We start from the raw sequence: 19,638 nt of genomic DNA on the forward strand, positions 1-19,638 counted from the left end.
AGAGAGGTTAGCCCTAATGGTGTGGCAGTTTTTTCTCCTCTTGACAAAAAAGTTCTAACCCTTGGGAGTGTGTGTGCGAGCTACTGTTCCCTGTCTGAAAGAAGTTTGCATTTTCATCGTGCTGCCACAAGGACAGGATTCCTTGACTCTACGTTGCTGTGTAAGAGCTGAAAAATGAGAGATGTCAAATGAGTCTTGACTTTACCTTTTGCTGCTGACCAGTAACAGAAGGGGGGGGGGGGGGGCAAATCTTTAAACTGAAAATGCTATTGGTCATTTAAAAAGTTAATTTGCAAAAATAACCAACTGAAGTGCGAGGTTAGGGCTGTTTGTGGCAACAATAAAGCCAGGTGATCTTAACTGCAAAGGTAAACTCCATATTGTGTTTGCTTGGACCTTGGGGCAGAGTGCTAATCACTGATGTCCTTCAACTTCCTCATAGACAGGAGGTCAGAGTGACTTAAGGTTTAAACTTTATAGTTGCATTTTGGTTTGTGCCAACAAGCATGTGGTCTTACAATGTGAAGTGTTTATGTTTGTTGCTTACAGATGTGTATTAACTTACCAGAATCTCACTGTCTCTTAAATAGAATTTGCTTTTATTTTAGGGAGGAAAAAAAAAAAAAATCTTTCATTTTCTACTGGTTTTGTAGAATACTTAGAAGAGTTTTGGCATATTTGTACAAAATGGAAGCCATGTCATAAAGCAGTATCTAATTTCATTTGGTCCAGGATTACATGCAGCATAGTTGCTCACAACTCACTTCTTCCCTTGAAAATCTTTTTATCCAGTAATTTTCAATTTCTGTTCTTGTGGCATGAATCCAAAACACTTCTGGATGGGTGATTTTCTTTTGTTTAGCAATATTTGTTACAATTCAGTAAAGCTCTCGGTGTTTTCAGATTCCTCTCCTGATCTGTTGTGAGGCTTTTCTGCCTCTGTGAGGAATGTTACAGCTCAAAATTTTACTTGCAACGTTAAAGGAGTTCTTAAATGGGGAGTACGGATGGTGGTGATCAGTGATGCTTTACTGGGGTAAGAGTTCCTGCCAGAATTTGTAGACCATTGTCAGTCTGCCTGATGGAGGGCTTATGGAAAACCCATTAATGTGTATGAGAGCTTTGAATCCTAGAGCCTGAATTATCAAATGAAATGTTTTGACGAGAACTCCGGCCAAGATATGTTTGGCATACGACTAACAGCTGGGAAAGGTAGATTTATCTACGTAAGATGCTGATGGTTCTTGTATGTCCACTTGCTAAATTAGATTAAATACATTCCTGTTGTTAATTTTTTTCAGATAAGCAATTATTTGCTAGAGAGGGATGCTACAGAGACTATGAGAATTGGGGCGAGAGATGGGGGGATAATCCATCTTGTCGTGGCAGGAATGTTGGCCCATTTAGTCACATCTGGGATGCGAGTGGGGTGGTCTGTGCAAGGCTTTAGTTGGTAATGGTCTGTCAAAAATAGGGGTAAAGGCGGGGCTAGCCAGCTAGCCTGCGAGGGGAGGTGTCCACAAGACAGATTTCTGTACTAAGATGCGGTCCATGCTGGGAGAAAAAGATTGAGAATCCTTCCCGTAGCGCCTGGCTTAGCAGTGTTGACTGAATGTGAGGCGAAGGGGAAAGGAAATGGTGCCGCTCTGGAGCACAGTGATCCAACTGTGTGAAATCAGTGTGGGTGCTATTAAAATGCCATCTTCCTCTCCCTTCCCCTTCCCTTCCTCCCTCCCTCCCCCTCTGCTGTCAGCCTGGCCGAGGAAAAGTCAAATAACGTACGACTGTGTTCCTTGGCATCACAACTGCAATTTCCCTTTAGGGGCTTCAAACTTGAGAATGAGAGGTTTTAAATCTTGCTGATTCGTGCTATTCCAGCAAGCATATGTGTGAGGAGAAAGAACAATGCCAGTTCGAAACAGAAATCACAAGTGAGAAATCATTGCTGCTAAATCAGGTGTTGCAGAGGCCAGTGGAAAAATCAGACACCAAGAAAAGTAGGAAATTGCTTTGTTTAGAGCTGGGAAGGTTAATGAGAATGAATTAGAAAGTGCTTTCTGTGTATTCAGCCCCTAAGGATTTGAGGAAAGTTAGAGGGATTTATTTACTGATTATCCAGACTATACAACTGGCAATAAGATTAAGTGAGGAATTTTGGAACATGCTGACATTTCTTATTTGCATCATTTACTATGGAGATCATTTGTCGGTACTGCACTGAGTTTGTGGTGAACCAGGGCTTAGTCTGGCCCAGCAGAGACGGATCTGGTACTTCTCATGGCTCGAGGGATGTGGGGGTGAAAACAGTTTAACGTCCTCTTTTGCGTCTTGGAGAGGAAACACCAAGTTTGTCTAGGTGCTTATCAGAGGAGAATTTCAGAATATTTTCCTAGACATCATTAATTATGGAAGAGAGTGCAGTTATAGGTGACGCATTGCATTAGATCAACTAAAAATAAAAGACAAGGCTGTAATTTATACAGCCCCTGCACTGAACACTGTACAGAGCTCCCCCACTACAAGGCCTCCTCCCAGTCCGTCCCTCCCAGCATGCACGCAGATATGCGCACTGCCCTTCTCCTCCTGTACACAAATTTGTTTAGACCAGGCTGGTAAGTACTGAAAAGTTACCATCTCAGCTGGAAGAAATGAAGGGGAACCATGAAATAGGAGTTCAGTATGGAATCTAAGAAAAACAGAATTGTGATTTTTATTCTTTATTCTGGGTGCCTGCCTCTAAAATGATCCCATTTTGTGAAAAACATGCAACTCTTCTGTATTATACATACAGACACATGAAGTCATAAGCTATAGTTTAAACACGTAATTTCGGGCGATGTGTTTTCCAAGATTTGCCTTCACCAAGCCACTGTCTATGCACTGCGCACGCACTTGCCCCATTTTAATTCCCTAAAATAAGAACTTCCTTGTCTCTAAAGGAATCCTCCAGCCAAGGCTGGTGCACTGTTGCTGGAATAGGGAAAATTTTGTTAGTGACCCTCTCTTGCATGGTTACTGCTAAGTAAAAGTCCTCAATAGTGATCAATTCTGCCAACATTTCGTAGAATGCTCTTTTAAGAATGGTTTTGGTAAGGAGGCAAATAACAGAGATGAATGGCAAGGTGTTATTTCAGTCTTCGTGATAACTCTTAACACTTCTCTGGTCACCAGCATGGATGACTAATTCTCCTGCCTTCTATTTTCATCATCTTTGGTAGAAGCTGCAAGACTTCTATTTGTTTTCCTTCTTCGGGGAACTGCATACCACAGCCAGTAGCTTTTAATCCTTTAATCCTCAGATGTCCGGTTGATGCCTCCGTCCATTGATTACCTCCTTTCACAGCAAATGATCCTGTTCCCTTTACAGTTAATGTCTGCTGCTGGATCAGGCTGTTGTCTCTGGGAATGTGTTTCATGCACTTGGTAACAAATGCAGAATAAATTTTAGCCTGAACATCATCTGAGCTAATCATCACACTTTGGGTCTTCATCATCATGACTTGAATTCCTGGGCAACTCCCCACTACTTGAGACTTCCCAAGATCCACTGACCTCTTTCTACACTGAAATAATGGCAAATATTGCGCCAATAGTATCTCACATCCTAGATTATTTTTTTTCTAATGCGCTCCTATAAATATGGGGCACTTCATGTGTTGTTATGACAAGGAAATTCTTTGACTGAAAAGTTTGCAAATTCCAAAGTAGTATTTGTTTTATAAACAAAGGTGCTGTTTTCCTTATGCCAGCCTCTTTCTGCTTTTGCTTGTCCAGCAGTCTGTTCTGAAAGGCATGAAGCAGCTGTTGGCCCCGAATCAAAACTTGCAGCGCAGGGAGGGTTATGTAAAAGTCCTTTGTGTGAGAGACGTACATGGCAGCAAATGGTGAAATTGGAGTACAGATTCTTTGAGGGGAGATTGCTATTCACGACAATGTTTTATTTTGGAATTGATTTTTGCATAAAACAAAAAGAAAAGTAGAAAATATTGTAATTTTTTAAAATTTTATTTTCAGAAATACCCTTTCTTGTTGCAGTGTTGTGGGCTCATAATTCCATGCTGCTTTGCACCCAGTATCACCCACTGGATGGAATGGCTGCAAGACATTGTCTAGTTCTTTCCCCTGCCTGAAGGCAGGATCTCCATACGCAGGCCATTTCTACTCTGCAGCTCTCCTACTCCACCTATTTCTGTGCTTCACTGTTCTTACCATATAGCATTTTCCAAATATTTGTTTGACACCTTTTCCTATCTGCAAAGACACTCATCTCTCCCCTTCCACATGTGGTTTCTTTTGAACTCATCCGTCCCAACTGATCTTAGTTTTTCCTTTCAGGTAATATTTTACAGAGCCCTGAACATCCTCCTCAATGGTTTCCTCTGAACACATTCAAAACGTGCTACAAAATTTTGGTAGTGTGATAAGCAGAATTAGATGCATAATTCTTGTACTGATTTCGTAACAGCAAGACATTGTTGACTAATGCTCTATTTATATGGCACTGTAGACACAGTTGCTTTTCTGCTGAACGGCTCCTTAAGTGGCCATTCTCATGCTGTATGTTTATAACTGATTTATTCCTGCCCAAGTCAAATATTTTCTATTCATAATGAATTCCATCTAGATTTTTAAACTGTTTCTCCAGATCATTGTGAATTCTGGTCCTGTCATCTAATGTATTCACACCCCCTTCCAGTTTCTTCTCATCTGTAAATGTAATAAGCACAGGGATATAATCCACCATCCTGAGCATTAAGGCATTTATATGCAGATTAAATAATGCAGCCCATATGAAAATCCCCTTGATAGAGTTTTCCAGTTTGACAGTGAGCCATTGACAGCTTTTCTATGGACACGTGCATCCAACCAATAACTGCAGGGAGAGCACGCTTCCCTTTATGAAAATGTCACTTGAGATTGTGTCAAAAAGCTTTACTAAAGTCTGAAATATGTGGCATCTAATGCTATTACCTTACCCATAAAGTAAGGATCTGAATTCCTGCTCTAAAAGCAGATTGGATTGATTTGACATGATTAGTTGTCAACCTGTTAAGAACTATGAGACAAAAGTAACTCCAAATGTGTCGGAGTTCTGGTAATACATCATTCCTTTCTGTCTCATAGTTCCAAATCAGCTTCTTGATTGAAGAAGGCAGGGAGAGAGCCTAACATAGGTTTTGAATGTTTGGGATCATTAAAGCTATGTAAATATCTGGGGAGCAGTATGTGGATTCAGCAGAAGGTTTTAGCTAAGTCTGTACTATACAGCGTCTGTAACCACAAAGAAGAATCTAAGCAGGCGATTGTTTAAACTAGTCCAGAGAGTTAATACTTTTGAATCAAATTGAGCTAGGCTATATCTTTCTTCTGCGTGGGTATGAAGTGAGAGAGATCATGTTTGCAAGGGAAAGCCGGATCATAACCTCTGCTTAGAGCAGTTCAAGGCTGCTAATGAAAGCGTAGTAGCTGAAAGGGGCAGGCTGTGGGTGGCTCAGTAAAGGCGACAGCAGTACAAAGCCAGGAGATGCTGAAAGCATGGAAGAGAGTGGCAAAGTCACCCTCTGTGAGGGAAAAGGACAGCTTCCAAGCTACCCGGGAAATGTTCTTATTCTGCTGCTTGCTTTGTTGTAAATACACAAAAGTAATGTATTGTCATTTACTTGTGGTTCCTTCCAGTAAGAAAACCTCACTGTGTGAAGCCATCATGCGGTTTCAGCAGTCCTCTGGCAAAAGGCACGCTATGTACAGCTGAGAGTATGTTAGCTAAATTATATATACAGCATCAAACTGCAATGAAGACAGAATATCAAGAATCAGTTGTAAAAATTTAGGAAAAGGCAGGGGGGTTTGGGGCAACTGCAATGTGCTGAGCGTTAGTGCATTAAAGAAACACCTTACTTGGACAGGAATAGATAAAATGGATTATATATTCAGTAGCTGTGAATTAAAATACAAATACAATCTGGAGGGAATAATTCATTTTCAGGTGGTGGTTGTTGTTATGAACTTGCATCTGTAAATGAAAGATATGAAAGCAGCTTTTAAATACTTGTTTTCTCACTGCAGCCATGGACTTATTTCTTAGCATACAGAGCATTACTTTGCTGCTGCTTTGACTTTTACCCTTTAGCCAGTCACCTTCCAGTCTGCTTCCTCTCAGTCATTTTTAATAGAATGCCTTTTTGATTACAGAAAATTGGTTGATACACTGCCCTAATGAAAATGCTGGGCAAATGCTCCTTCTTGGAACTGACAGCAGGAATGTTATACAAGACATTCTTAAATATGCTGGCAGCTGCCCTGAATGTAATGAAATCATGGAAATTAGAAGTATTGCACTCTCTGTGTGGCCAGCTCAGGACTGTTTTCAGTGTGTTACCAGTTGTGCTGTGAATTTCAAAAGGAATCACTTTTCCTGAATTTTTCTTGGGACATTCTTCAACGTGCTTATAATTCCCACAATCAGGAAAATTATCCTGATATTCTGAGGTACTATTCTTTTTTTTTTCTTTTGTTTTCCTTTTTTTTTTTTTTGATTGCACATAATTCCTCATGCCTACATCTCTTTGTAGCACGCTAAATCATGAGAGCTTACAGTGTTTGGAAGACCGGTAACTTTTCTGGTAGAAAAGCATGTGTACAGTAAAATCCTATTCCCACTGCAGCCAGCAGTAAAATTCCCACAAACTTAAGTGGTTTGGATTTCACATGCAGTTTTTAGTCTTCTCTTGTATGACACTTCAGTTAATCCTTAATACATTCTTAGTACAGAAGGTGTCTAAATGCAGGAAAGGTAGAAGAGTAGCAATGATGCATACTTCGTGTTTCACCAGCACCTTTCCATGCAAGGATCACAAAGCAGCTTATGAAAGACAGGCGAGACCTGCTGTAGAGCATAAGGAATGGATATTATTTTCATTCTTCTAAAGTGCAGAGAAAATTGAAGTGAAGGACCTTATCTCTGTAGCAAAGTGTATGTGTATATGAATGAAAGGACCATCCTGGCTTCCACATTACCTTCTCTTCATCCATGTTTTTATTCACCTATTGTTTTTCTGTAGCTTTGTTGTATTTTCATCAGATATTCTGAATTTGAGTTTTCCAAGATGAATCTCATGTTCTTTACCTCGTTTTTAGCGCCGTAGACTCTTCCATAGTTTCTTTGTTGGAGGCTTACAAAAGTTCCTAAAGTAATTGCAGTTGTGTTCATTTGAAGTAATAATATTCCATTCCTGTCAACAATTAATAGCAGTATTAAGCAAGAGTCAACTGAACGAAAACTTAGCCCAGATTCATATGCTGTCACTTAACACTTGCTATTGGAACTAGCAAGTTCTGGCTCAAGGATGAGGAGCACTGAAAGGGGACTGTGTCTGCCTTGGCTGCTGGGAAAGAAGGCACAGAAACCTGTTTCCAGTTTCTTCAGTCTCCTTTTCTGTTCAGCATGAACGTTCTGTTCAGGAGCAGTCAGAGAGATGTGAGGGTTTTCTTACATATTCTGGTTTGGGTTTATTCATTGCAACAGACTTGTGAAAGCCTTTCTAGGATGCAGAGTGGCAGGCACTTGGGCTGAGGGGTGACTTGTGCCAAAGCTAGAGTCACCGTGATGCTCAGTGAGAAAACCAGCTGTTTTGAAAGGATGACAGGGGGATGGAATAGGGCGTCTACATCACTTCTGTCTTGTTGTCATGCCCAGCTTTACCAAGCAACCTTACTCTCAGATGCTGCTGTTGGTGCAGTGCAGAGATGGCTTACAAAAGAAAGCCTGATAACGCTTGTAGGTGTACTGTAGAGCACAGAAACCTGTTAGAAGCAGATTTCCATGTGCATGATGCGATGCAAACAAGATGGTTTCTGGCATGAAAAGCCTTCAGTTGAGACATCGAATCATTACGAATGCTATGGCCAGAAGCTTTCATAATAAATTACTGTAAGCTCATGAAAGATTGATCTTTTTTGATTTCAGAGAAAATAAATCAACAGTATGAAGTCAGCTCTATTACAGTTTCAAACAAGAGACAGACTCCTGAAGTATTACCCACTTTCTGTAAATATCACCTATGAGCCTGTATATAAAAGGTTAAATGTTTGCAGTCTATTACCCTTTGCCTTAAAGATCAGAGACAAATTACTATTTTTACTTTACATTCTCTTGATGAGGATAATGATAAACATCTGTCACTTTGCTGCTTAGCCAGCTAAGAATCTTATTGCAATGTGTAATTTAAACAGTGAAAAAAAAAAAGGGGGGAGAAAAGAAAAAAAAAAAAAACAAACCATGGACAAACTGTACTTTATATAGACAGCAAAGAAGAGAAGAAAGAGGATAGAAGTCAAATGCAGGGGAACTGGGAAGGGGGCATTTTCAGTCTGCAGTTACTTGGCTAAAATCTGGATATATGATAGATGTATAAATTTCCATTTATTTGGTATTTCATATGGAAAATTACAGTTAGTTTCTTTTCAGACATGGAGGCTAAGGAAAATACTCAATCTCCATGCTGTGACTTTTTGGCATATGCAGTTTATTAATAAAATGATTAAGGTTTATAGGGTAGTGTGTCTACTGGTGTTATAGAATTGAAAACACTATTTTCATCAAGAGCTCTTTCAGTGTCCTCCACAGTCCCAAGATTTTTAGGAAGCACTGCTAATTATTTTTTGAAGTCCATAGATTAGCTGGTTTTCCAGTAATTTGTCTGTAATTAAAAATAATCTGAACTTTTGAAACTACTTTTACAAACACTTAGTTTGTTTCTAAATGGTACATTGGATCTTATATTTTAACAAAGCTATAACTTAATAAATCACAACCATTGGCATTTCATTTAGACTGGACTGACCAAGCCATAGTTTACAAGGAGTAAATACGAAGTGGTCTAGCTGCCAGTGCTGCATGAGCAGAAGCAGACCCTGCGGTAGGAGATGAAACTAGGAATCTCTTTTTGGCCCAGCAAGAATGGATTTCATGCAGGGAGAAGCCTCTTTTGGTGGCATGTTTGCATATCTAACTCTAATGGTCTTTCGCTAATGGGTTAGCTACTGATTTCAACTGTTCCGGGAATCTGTAAAGCACCAGTGATGTGCAAATTTTAGCTAAACGCTGTACTGTACATGGAGTTGTGCTGGCAGGGGTTTGGCTGGTATATAACTAGTTCTCGTTATTGGGTTATTTACTTTTTGCAAGTACTTTCTGATTCTTCATGTTACGCTTCTAGGTACCAACAGAACAGGTTTAGATTTTATAGTTCATGCTAATACGGCTTTGGTGGTCATTTTCAGAGAAAAGTATTATATGTCAGAGTTGGGGGAAAGAACATTGTTCTTTGTACTTTCCAGATTGAAATTTCATTCTTTTGGCATCTTTGAGCCTCAGAAAGCAGTTTGATTTTCACCAAAAGGCTACTATTCTTCTTTTAGGTTTTCTTGTATTTATACAGGCCAGACCGAAGCAAAGTGCATACCTTTTAGCTTCCAGTTAAAGTTCCTGATATTTTCTTTAATTAGGTCAGCTGTTTACATACAAAGAAGTTTTTTCCTGTCCAATGAAAAAGAGACCTCTAATATATAATCCAGCTTATGTTATGCTGAGCCTTGAGCGCTGGAACCAATGATGCTTTTGCTGTTATCCTTCATAAATCCTTTGTTTATATAGGTGCTATTCACATCTAACAAGTTTGAGGCTGAACTGCGTAATTTGTCACGACTGAGTCAGCCTTAAATAACAAGTTTTTTTTTTTTTACCCATAGGAGGGTAAAAATTCAAAATCCAGACTTACGGTGCTGCTTTCTTGCATGGGTCAAGCTGGCTGAATCTGAATGGTAAAAGATTTGATAATAACTATTGCAGTGAGTGATCTCAGATAATTTCTTGGGGTTTCATTTACCACCATGCATCTTTGTCTGAAAACTTTCTTTAATATAAAATCACAAATTGGTGTGGAAATATATAATGTACTTTGTGAAAAAGATCTTGCATTTCATATTGCATTAACCTCTAAAGGTCCTAATTTCATGATGCTAAACGCTAATGTTAAACAGGCCAGTACTTCATATTTTAACCTCTAGACATTCTTTGTATAAGTTAGATTGCTGGATTGCTACAGTGTAAGTCCAGGTTTTTTCTCCCAATATATTTCCAGTTTACTGCAGTCTGAAAGACTTGACTTTACTTTTTTTTTTTTCTTCTGTGTAGACTGAAAATGATGAGAATGGCCAAGCAGACAATTTTTCAATGGACCCCCAGCTGGAGAGACAGGTGGAGACAATTCGAAATCTTGTGGACTCGTACATGTCTATTATCAACAAATGTATCCGAGATTTGATACCAAAAACAATCATGCATCTTATGATCAATAATGTAAGTAACACCCAACGTTCTAAATTATTTTAACATGTCTGTCGAATCTCTTACGCTCATACAAACACACCTCTTGAATATAGCAGCAACAACAGCATGTACTAAAGAGAAGAACACGCTCCCATAAATGTCACACTCTTAGACAAAATATTGCAATCTTCTGAAGTAGTAGGAAGTTCTGCAGCCTTCTGAAAGGCTGGCACTCTGCCTTGGGTGCTTACTCCAAATGCTGAAGATTGAATTCATTTACGTCTTAATCAGAATATAAATTATTATGTAAAGGTGAATCAAGGATCTTTTTTTTTTTTCTGTCTTGCTTTTGATATAACAGGAAAAAGGGGTTGGGAGCTCCATCTAGGCAGTCTGTGGGAGCAGCAGAGCAGAGTTGTGCTTCCTTGATTTTCAATCTCTAGCCCTTTGTCATGGCTTCTTAAAGAGGTTCTTATTTTATTTGGGTTTCTTTATATTTTCAGGTTACCGTTTTCAAGGAATAAATCTAGAAGCCTTGGACACTGTTGTTTAGATAAGCAGATGTGGTTGTTTGATTCATTGTGTGTGTCTTTCTTAGATCTAAGACTCTTTCGTTAAAGAAATGGCTTTGAGATATCATTGTTTTTCCACCACACTAGGATCTCAGCCTTTGCTTCCTCGCAGAGTTCTGAATGGTCTTGTTGAAAACTAAGCTTAATATTAGCACCACTGGTGCCATGTAAATTAATAATGGAGAGCACAGCTCCTCTTAGTTATGGGTAATACTTTTTTTGTAAGGTCGTCAAACCAATCCGTTTTTACAAATACAATATGCCGTAAGGCAAATCTGTTTAGAAAGTAGCGTTTAATTTTGACTCAGAGCCACCTCTAGCCTTCATCTGATGGATTTCATTAGTCCTGTGGAATTTGTGTTGCACTTAAGAGTTAGGTGGTTGGACAGGAAATTTCAATGGGATTTCCTGGTATATATAATACAAGCAGAATCTTTGCATGAGGGCGAGAGATATTCCATTAACTTCTTTAGGTTTAAGGGAGTCAGGCTCCAAATAACGCTCTAGTCATGGGTGAGTTTTTACAAAAGAGCATGGGAACAATGAAATTGCCCTCTTTTTTCCTGAAATCAGCCATGCTCTAGACTTTATAGGGTGAGCATGTTCCCTCTGCTCTTTCTGGATCACAGCTAGCGACTTAGCACAACTTTTGAAAGTGCCTTTTGAAAGCGCTGTTTTTTAGCTCTCATTTCATAAACAGCAGAGTTCAGTGAGCAGTTCCTTTTGAAAGTTTACATTAAATTTTCTGCCACTCGCCTCCTCATATGGAATAGTTTAAGGGTCTCTGAAGTGTGTGCTTTACTCAGAAGTAGAATACTTTAAGATTTTGTACTTTCAATCTCATCAGCTGTTACATCGGTAAAGTCTACCACGCTGGCTGACCATGCATGGCACACAGAAACGGCACAATTACAACATCATTTACCTTTCAGTTGACCTCATAGTCCATAGCTGTGTTTGGACTCGCTAGTGAGCTAAGACCTACACCTCAATCCTAGAATTTAAATTTGTGGCAAAGAATCAACACTTTTTAAAGGACTGTGAAGAGTGAGACTAGAAGCATTAACACACTTGATTCTGCGCAGCATAGGCAGTAAAATACCAGATTAAAAGCAATAGCTAAAATATCACTTTAAAAAAATCAGCACTATTAAAAAGAGAAAGAAAGCCTTGAATTAAGACTGCTGAGCCACGTCAAAAGGTTGTGCAAAGACCTGGAAAGCAGTGGAGCTGTGATGGATGGTGGGTCCTGTTAAGTAGTGTGTGTGTTCCTTGGAGTCTTCAGAAGTCCAACCCATCCACCCGGAGTTAAGTGAAAACACCCTCCCTCCCCTTTAATGAGCATATTCTGTACTTTCTGCTGCCCCATCATGTTGCCTTCAAAACTGTGGAAACAAATCAATCCCAAGGAGTTTGCCTCCCTGACAATTGTAACCTCCCAAGTTCTCCTAGAACTTCCTTTCCACTTTGTGGGCCTGTAAATGAGCACTTATAATTCAAGGGAAGTATCGGATTCAAACTCAGTGTACAGAAAATAATTAGATGCTGTCCTTAAGCATATTTTGAGGCCTAAGCCTAGATTGTTGTATTCTCAATGCATCCCTTATTCTTCCCTTAGGGTGGATGTTGATTGCCTTAAAAGAAAATACATTTACCACACAGAACTGCATTGAGTTACCATTAGCAATTCAAACAAGCACAAACAAAACACACATTTCAGAATTTGTATTTCATGGTGCCTAGGTATCACAGATTATACAAGGGGGGTGGTCTTACAGTAGACAGTGTATACTCCATAAGTAGTGCTGATATTTATCTCAGCTGAGTAGTAAAACTCCAAGTACTTGTTGCTACCAAACTTAGGGTTAAGAAACGGATTGTGTTTGCATTTGAGGCAGTGATGTATGTTGTAGTCTGTCTGCTGATGAAGGAAGTTGCAAGCCCATCTTACCCCACTTTGGAGTGGCATGGCAGGCTTTGTGTCACTGGCGTTTCGGATGCTTGCTATTGTTCAGCTTTGACCGCCGGTCTGATGTCTGTGAAGGAAAATGTTTTAAACCATTCCTGTGAGTGTGTTTTCTAGAAAGGAGCAAAGGTGTGAGTAAGTGTCACTTTCCCTTCCTTTTCCAAGCTGGGGAAAGTGGCTGTTGTGGAAGATCTTCCTCTGTCTAGTACAGTGCATCCGATTGCAGAAGGAAGGAGGTTGATCCAAGAACTGTCCTTAATGCAGCAGTCTTCCCCTTCCAGAAGAGTTCAGAGAGTTACTTGAGTCTCCTGCTAGTGGCAGACAGGGATCTCTCATGATAATTGTCACAGGCTGATTTTTTTCAAACAGATATTTGTGGTTTAACGATGCTTTTACAATCAGCTCTGGCCTTAATCTAATTTTAGGACTTCTTCTTCTTCTTTTTTTGAAGTGATGCCATTAAAATACTCATTTCATCGAGTAGAATGTGATGCTGTTTAACTATGATATCTGTTTTTAATGTGGAGTTTTTGGCAATCATGAGGAAAGTAGTGTACTCTGGCTCTTGATCAGTACCATCTACTGGAAAACAGCATGAGACTCATGGAAAATTTTTGCAGGCTTTGCTAAGAATTTGTGCATCTCCTGTCATAAGTGAATAGGAAGTGACAGTCAAGCCCAGACAATATGGTTTTGTTTCCCTGTAAGGTCTGTCCTGGCTTTCTTTTCATTGCTAGGTGACCATAAAGGGTCCCATGCCCATGCAGTTTGACTGCTCTCACTGACCTCGTCTGAACACAAACATTGCCTTAGTCTAACTGTCAGCATGTAAATCAATGTTGCTAAACCAGCACAAACCCATGCGCAAATGGAGCTCAGGTTTATGTAATCAGAATCTTGGGAATGTATTATTGTTAGTATCTCCAACTCAAAAAAGCTTTATAGAGCAAAAAGCCAGATGAGAAATAGATCAGAACAGCAGCGAAAGTCTCAAGTGCAAGGATTTAGTAGGTCAGCAGTTGGTCTATTTACCGCAGTCTTATTTAATCAGAGTACCTCTAGCTTTTTATCTCTCCTAATGTGGCCCAGGTTTCCATAACCAGCACAGGCGTAGCAGGAAATCAGTATAGTAAATTAGATTACTTGGAGACTTCTCCCTTCAGTTTAAATGTGTGTGGATGGGATATTTAGAATCTGACAAAGTTGTTGGAGATGAAAGACACTATCTACAGTAGGGTAAATTGTTGCTAAGAAAATAACTGACAGAGATGCTATAAAGCCTGAAAATTCCCATTCCCAGGGGAATTTAGTATCTGATGGTATTGCTAATGGCTGGCATTTACCTCTCAGCCCTTTAGACCAAAATGCCAGCTGACTCCTGGGAGCTGTTGGGAAGCCTGTTTGAAACAAACTGTAAACATGGGTATCACCTTAGAGACACAGACAACTGTTAACTCCAACAATGTCCAACGTTTCAAAGACAGACCCAAAAAAAGGCCACAGTGCATTGTGGAGCGACTGCACAAAACCATCTCATCCTCACATGTGAATCGTTGTCTCAGAATGTGGCTTCATAATTGCGTTAAGCCCATCTGCATGCAGGCAGCTGCTGAAAGGTCCAGTCCATCCTTTTCCAGCTGCTCTGCCCAGCTGCACGTGCCAGCCTTTCCTTGGGCCACAGCTGGACCTCGGGCTGCTGCACCGTCACCTCAGTCTGAAATCAGCATTTTTTAGTCCCTGATCTGACCTCTGATCTGACCTAACAAAAACTGCATGACCAGTTGAATCGATGTAATTAAGGTAGTAGGAGAAACAGATTAAATTTAGATATGTCTACCACCTGGTTCTGTAGATCTCACACTGTATGTGTTCAGTATTGTATTTTCAGTAGGGTTTTTTTTTTTATTTGTTTGGTGGTTTGTTTTTTTTTTGTCTGATGAAATAGGTAAAAGAATTTATCAACGCAGAGCTCCTGGCTCACTTGTATTCTTCTGAGGACCAAAACACTCTAATGGAGGAGTCGGCTGAACAGGCCCAGAGGCGAGATGAAACGCTCCGCATGTACCAAGCACTGAAGGAAGCCCTAGCAATCATTGGCGATATTAGCACTAGCACTGTCTCAACCCCTGCACCCCCTCCTGTAGATGACTCATGGCTTCAGCAGGCCCGCAGGTAAGGATCCTCAAATCTGTATTGCAATTAAATTTAGACAGGCAGACACTGTCAGCATCAGCAGCTCCCTCCCTACCTATCTTTTTTGGGCAGATACTCCTTCAGGTCTTTAATGACATTTGTGAGGGAAATCAGAACATTTTCCCACATATACATATATGGAAGTGTATGGGAGCACCAGACAGGATACTTGCCTTGAAGACCATCCACTGGATTTATAGCTTGTCTGATGCTTCAAATAGCAGTCACTTCTCTCACCCCAATTGTGTATCCACACGGCCTCTTCTTGCAAGCTGTTATAAGACTTTGGCATGTCAAGCTTCATGTCCTAGAAAATCCACTTAACAGAACCTCATTAGAACTCTTAATATTAAAATCTATTAGATTTACCTCTTTAATCATATGTTTATTTCTGACTATTGTAAGGCATTCTGTCTGTGGGAAAGGTAAGTGTGAGACTTAAATATAGGTGATGCTTTGACACGGACAGCAAGGGAAAATGCGAAGAAAAAAAACATTGTCATGGGCATAAAAAAGGGTTTCATTTCTGTTTAAAAATTAAAAAAGAAAAAATAATAAAATAAATAAATTTTAAAACCCCCAAACCTCACCTTACTGAACTTCTTCAATCTCTGATATTTCACTAGGTCACCTCCTCCAAGTCCCTCAACTCAGAGGAGGCCCACATTAAACAATCCCCCAACCAGACCTTTATCTGGCCGAGGACCCGCTCCTGCAATCCCATCTCCAGGCCCTCAGTCGGGGGCTCCCCCGGTCCCGTTCCGCCCAGGACCACTGCCTCCATTTCCGAGTGGTGGTGAAGCCCTTGGAGGACCTCCCCAGGTTCCCTCTCGGCCGACCCGGGCTCCTCCCAGCGTCCCAAGGTAAGATGTCTAATCTTCCTGGTGGCGGGCATGGTTCTCTCCCTCTAGCATAACAGACAGATTCTACACTGTGTCAGAAAGTCGAGCATCGTTGTTGAATTAAGTTGAATAACAAAGCGAAACTGGGCATTCCCTGCAGAGAGTCAAAGGCATTTTGAGGAACCAATTTTTAGCACAAATATGACTTTCTGAAAAGATAGAAAGTTTTTTAATGAAAAAAAAAATTCCAGTCAGTCAATCTGAAGACACCAGATTTTCTTACAATAAGAACCCCTGTTCTGGTTGTGTTGCACCCACACAGGGGTTCACAGGGAGAGAGGTCATCGACCCCTCCACCAGAGGAGGGGCAGGGGTACAACTCCTCACTTCTGCCATTCTGAGTCCTCACCAGAGGAATTAATGGGTCTTCTGGGAGAGAACAAGAACAATCCTCATAGAACCAGTGGAACAAACTGATAGGAGTCTAATTCTTATTCCACAAGGCAAGTAATTTACAGCCAGTTGAAAATAGTCTATAGTTGTCTAACAGTGTAGGTCATATGGTGCAAAATGATTCGTTAAGGAACAGGATTTTCATCACCGCATTGTTTCCTTTCCTTCCCAGGGCTTTGCATTTATCAGTACTTTTTAAAGTAGCTTCGCATATTTTATAATTTTTTGTGGCATTAACTGCTTTTTTATGTAAGTTATATAAATAAAATGTCTTTACTATTTATTTTCACAATGACATAATAGACGTAATCACTTTATATATATATCTATGAAAGCCTCTGATTCCAAGGGCTTCGGTAACTTCCTAAATTATGAGAGGCATGGGCAGATTAGGCAATGTTGGAATAAAGGGGTTTCTCCATTTTTAATAAATTAACTGCTATATTAAAATTAGTGACAGTTTGCAAAAAAATAACAGTTAAATAGAAACAAAAAGAAAATGTGTGTATTTTCAATTTTAGAAATGGCAGTTCAGAAGAGAACCTTTGGAGAAAAACTTTCTTTTAAATAGGTGAGATCTGTTGTAGTTGTCAGTAACTTAAATTTGGGGCTCAGTGTTTCTAATATAATTACTCTTTATAATACGAAGAATAAATAAATGAGGTATATCAAAGGAATGAAGTATTTTTATATATTTGCTATGAAAAGGGCGTTGTTGCATCAGTGCCCAACCATGAAATGCACTCTTTCATTTCAGTGGATATCCCGTAGCTTGCAGTAGAACCACCGAGGAGAAACCTAGAATTGCCTTTCTGGGTACTAAACTTTGCACTGAAAGGGAAGACGTCCAGCCAGGGTCCTCTCGGTGGGACAGCCTAGGACTGAGCTGAGGGGCACTGGCCCCAGTGTCTCCCCCATGCCATCAGAGGATAGATCACATACTAGATACAGAAATGAGGTCCAGTGTTTTGTCAGTTGTACTACTGGAGAGAACCATAGCTCCCTGGCTTCTCTCACCTTGCCTTGCAAATGAGCATGTCTCCTTTGTCCTGCCTGGCTGTGATTTTGCATGAACGTTGCTTTCCTGAGGTGGCTTGCCAAGAGCATGTCTGATGATAATCTTTTTGAGGAGAAACTGATAGGTGGGATGGAGACCAGAAAAGAATTTTCTAGCACACAAAAGACACTTGGGTAAGCAGCCCGTGAACAACTCAATTTGTGACTGCCACTGGTGGCATGCAGAGCAGTGGCTGATGAAGGAGGTCAGTGTTTTTAAAATGCTGTAGCTGGATATATAATTGAATGTATGACTGCCTGACATTTTTGTGGAAAAAGTATCTGTAATACACATCTTCTGGACTGGATCCTAGATGTCTTTTTTAGAGCTATGAAAGCCTCAGACATAAAAAAATCTCAGATGCTTAAGAATGAAGGAAGGGTTTGCCGTTTTGCTGAAACTTCAGGTTTCTCCTGCTGACTAAACTCCAAGAGAGGAAATCCCAGGGAAGGGGCTGCAGGGGAAATCACCTGAGGGGGACAGTGTGGCCAGCTCCTGTGCCTATTAAACCTTTCTTTTGAGCCCTGGAATTTCTGCTACGCTCGGTCTGGTTTTAATAACAGCCTTCGCAGGATCATAGGAAATTGACTCAGAAAATGGGTCTGAGATATTAAAAGGGGAAAAAAAATAGTTTTGAGGAAGAGTTCTTGTGGAAACTTGAGCTTTCTGTGTGACTTATTTTTGAACTGGGGCTCTGTGCTCTGGCTACCCTACCACCATTTTCTGCAATGATTCCTTGAAGTGTCAGGATCTCTCGTATCTAGGGAAATACTTTAGCTTCCTGAGAAGAAAGTTGTATTTTTAAAGTTCATTTAGCTTTCCAAAGGAGCTTTTTGTTGCAGCCTCCATCACTGTCAAGTGGAGCTGAAAATCCTGACATGCCAAAGAAATATAAGCTTTCTATTTTCTCCTGTTCTGGCTTAAAATAAAAAGATTGTTTTCACGGGTGAGATTTGGACTGTCCTTTTCCAATGAGCGGCTGAGCACACGGTTGGAGAATTGGCCACCTTATAGTGAGATACAAGCCCTGCCTTTAAAAAAATCCTTTTTTTCCTCAATTTTATTAGGAATTGTACAGAAATTGTGAGCTCTCGGCATTTTCTCACTGTTCCTTGCTTACTGTACAGGGAAAGGAAAAGAGTTAGGGGAGCAGGAAATAATTTTCTTCCCTGCTTTGCTCTGATTGTAAAGCTGTTTTGGGTTATGTGCTCTGAATATTTCTGTAAGGAAACAGAAACTATTTGCATGATACATGCCTCTTTTAATTAATCCCACTTGAGGTGGGTGGATCTCTCCCAGCAAAGCCTGTGAGTAAAGGCCCCTGGCTTTAAGGGCTTGATGCCAAAGCATATATGATTTGTGAAATATTCCCCGCTGCCAGAATTTAGATTATTCCCCCTCTCTCTTAAAAGGCTGCAGTAGTATTTTGAAAGAAAATGCAGCTGTGTGCTCGCTTTGTTAAGATGGCTTTAAGCACACACTAGAGCCGCTTTAGCTTACCATGATGTGTGTTTGCCTGCCTGTTTGGAAAGCCTGATCTTCACCAATTTTAGTTCTACTGTGGATGCTTTGATTTATGGCTTTTAAATGTCTTGAATGGGCATCTCAGCTTTGCCACAAGGAAAACAATTGAATTGGAAATGTTTTTCTCCTGGCAGCAGAGCCCATGGTGTTAGTGGGGGTGGGAGGGTGCTCCCTTTTTCTCTCTGTGTCCTGCTCTGCAATGCTACTGTGGATTCATGAAGGCTTTCCCAACGAAGCACTAGAGATCGTTACTCACTGCCGTTACAACATACATGACCCTGCGTGATGTGGAACCCTGGGACCTGGTTAAACAGGGGTTTTGAAGGGCTGGACCATCTTCTCAAGCAGGCAGGAACATAAATGCTCTCGAGCACGTGTGTCTCGCCCTCAGGCATGCTGGTGCTCCGTCCTTGGGGGCTAAGGATGGTCTTTACATGTGAGACAAGCAGCGGGGAGAATTCACATCATGCTGTTTGTGAACAGTCCCATACTCTCCCTACCACTTCTTTCAGCTGCCTCCCTACAATTTACTTCAACCCACAGCCAGCCAGCATGGAGGAGGCGATGGCTGCTATGCAGCTACGTTTTATTATGCCACTGAGGCTAATTACATGACCTGTTGTGTTTGTAGCTAATCTACGTTGTAAGCCATCATTACATCTTTCTGCCAACCCGGCACAAAAAAGTACTTATAATTGACA

General features: G+C 40.5%; 1 protein-coding gene across 4 annotated transcripts in view; it reads left to right on the top strand.

Moving 5' to 3' along the window:
- The window catches only part of DNM3 (dynamin 3), a 179,940-nt gene that overhangs the window by 144,554 nt on the left and 15,748 nt on the right, over positions 1 to 19,638 (top strand). For all 4 annotated transcript variants that reach the window (XM_059821696.1, XM_059821693.1, XM_059821694.1 and 1 more), the window contains 3 exons: positions 10,196 to 10,360; positions 14,814 to 15,040; positions 15,688 to 15,924. In XM_059821696.1, the coding sequence (XP_059677679.1) occupies positions 10,196 to 10,360; positions 14,814 to 15,040; positions 15,688 to 15,924 (629 nt within the window). The remainder of the gene's footprint in view (positions 1 to 10,195; positions 10,361 to 14,813; positions 15,041 to 15,687; positions 15,925 to 19,638) is intronic.

Source organism: Gavia stellata, chromosome 10, assembly GCF_030936135.1.
Source record: "Gavia stellata isolate bGavSte3 chromosome 10, bGavSte3.hap2, whole genome shotgun sequence".
NCBI lineage: Eukaryota > Metazoa > Chordata > Aves > Gaviiformes > Gaviidae > Gavia > Gavia stellata.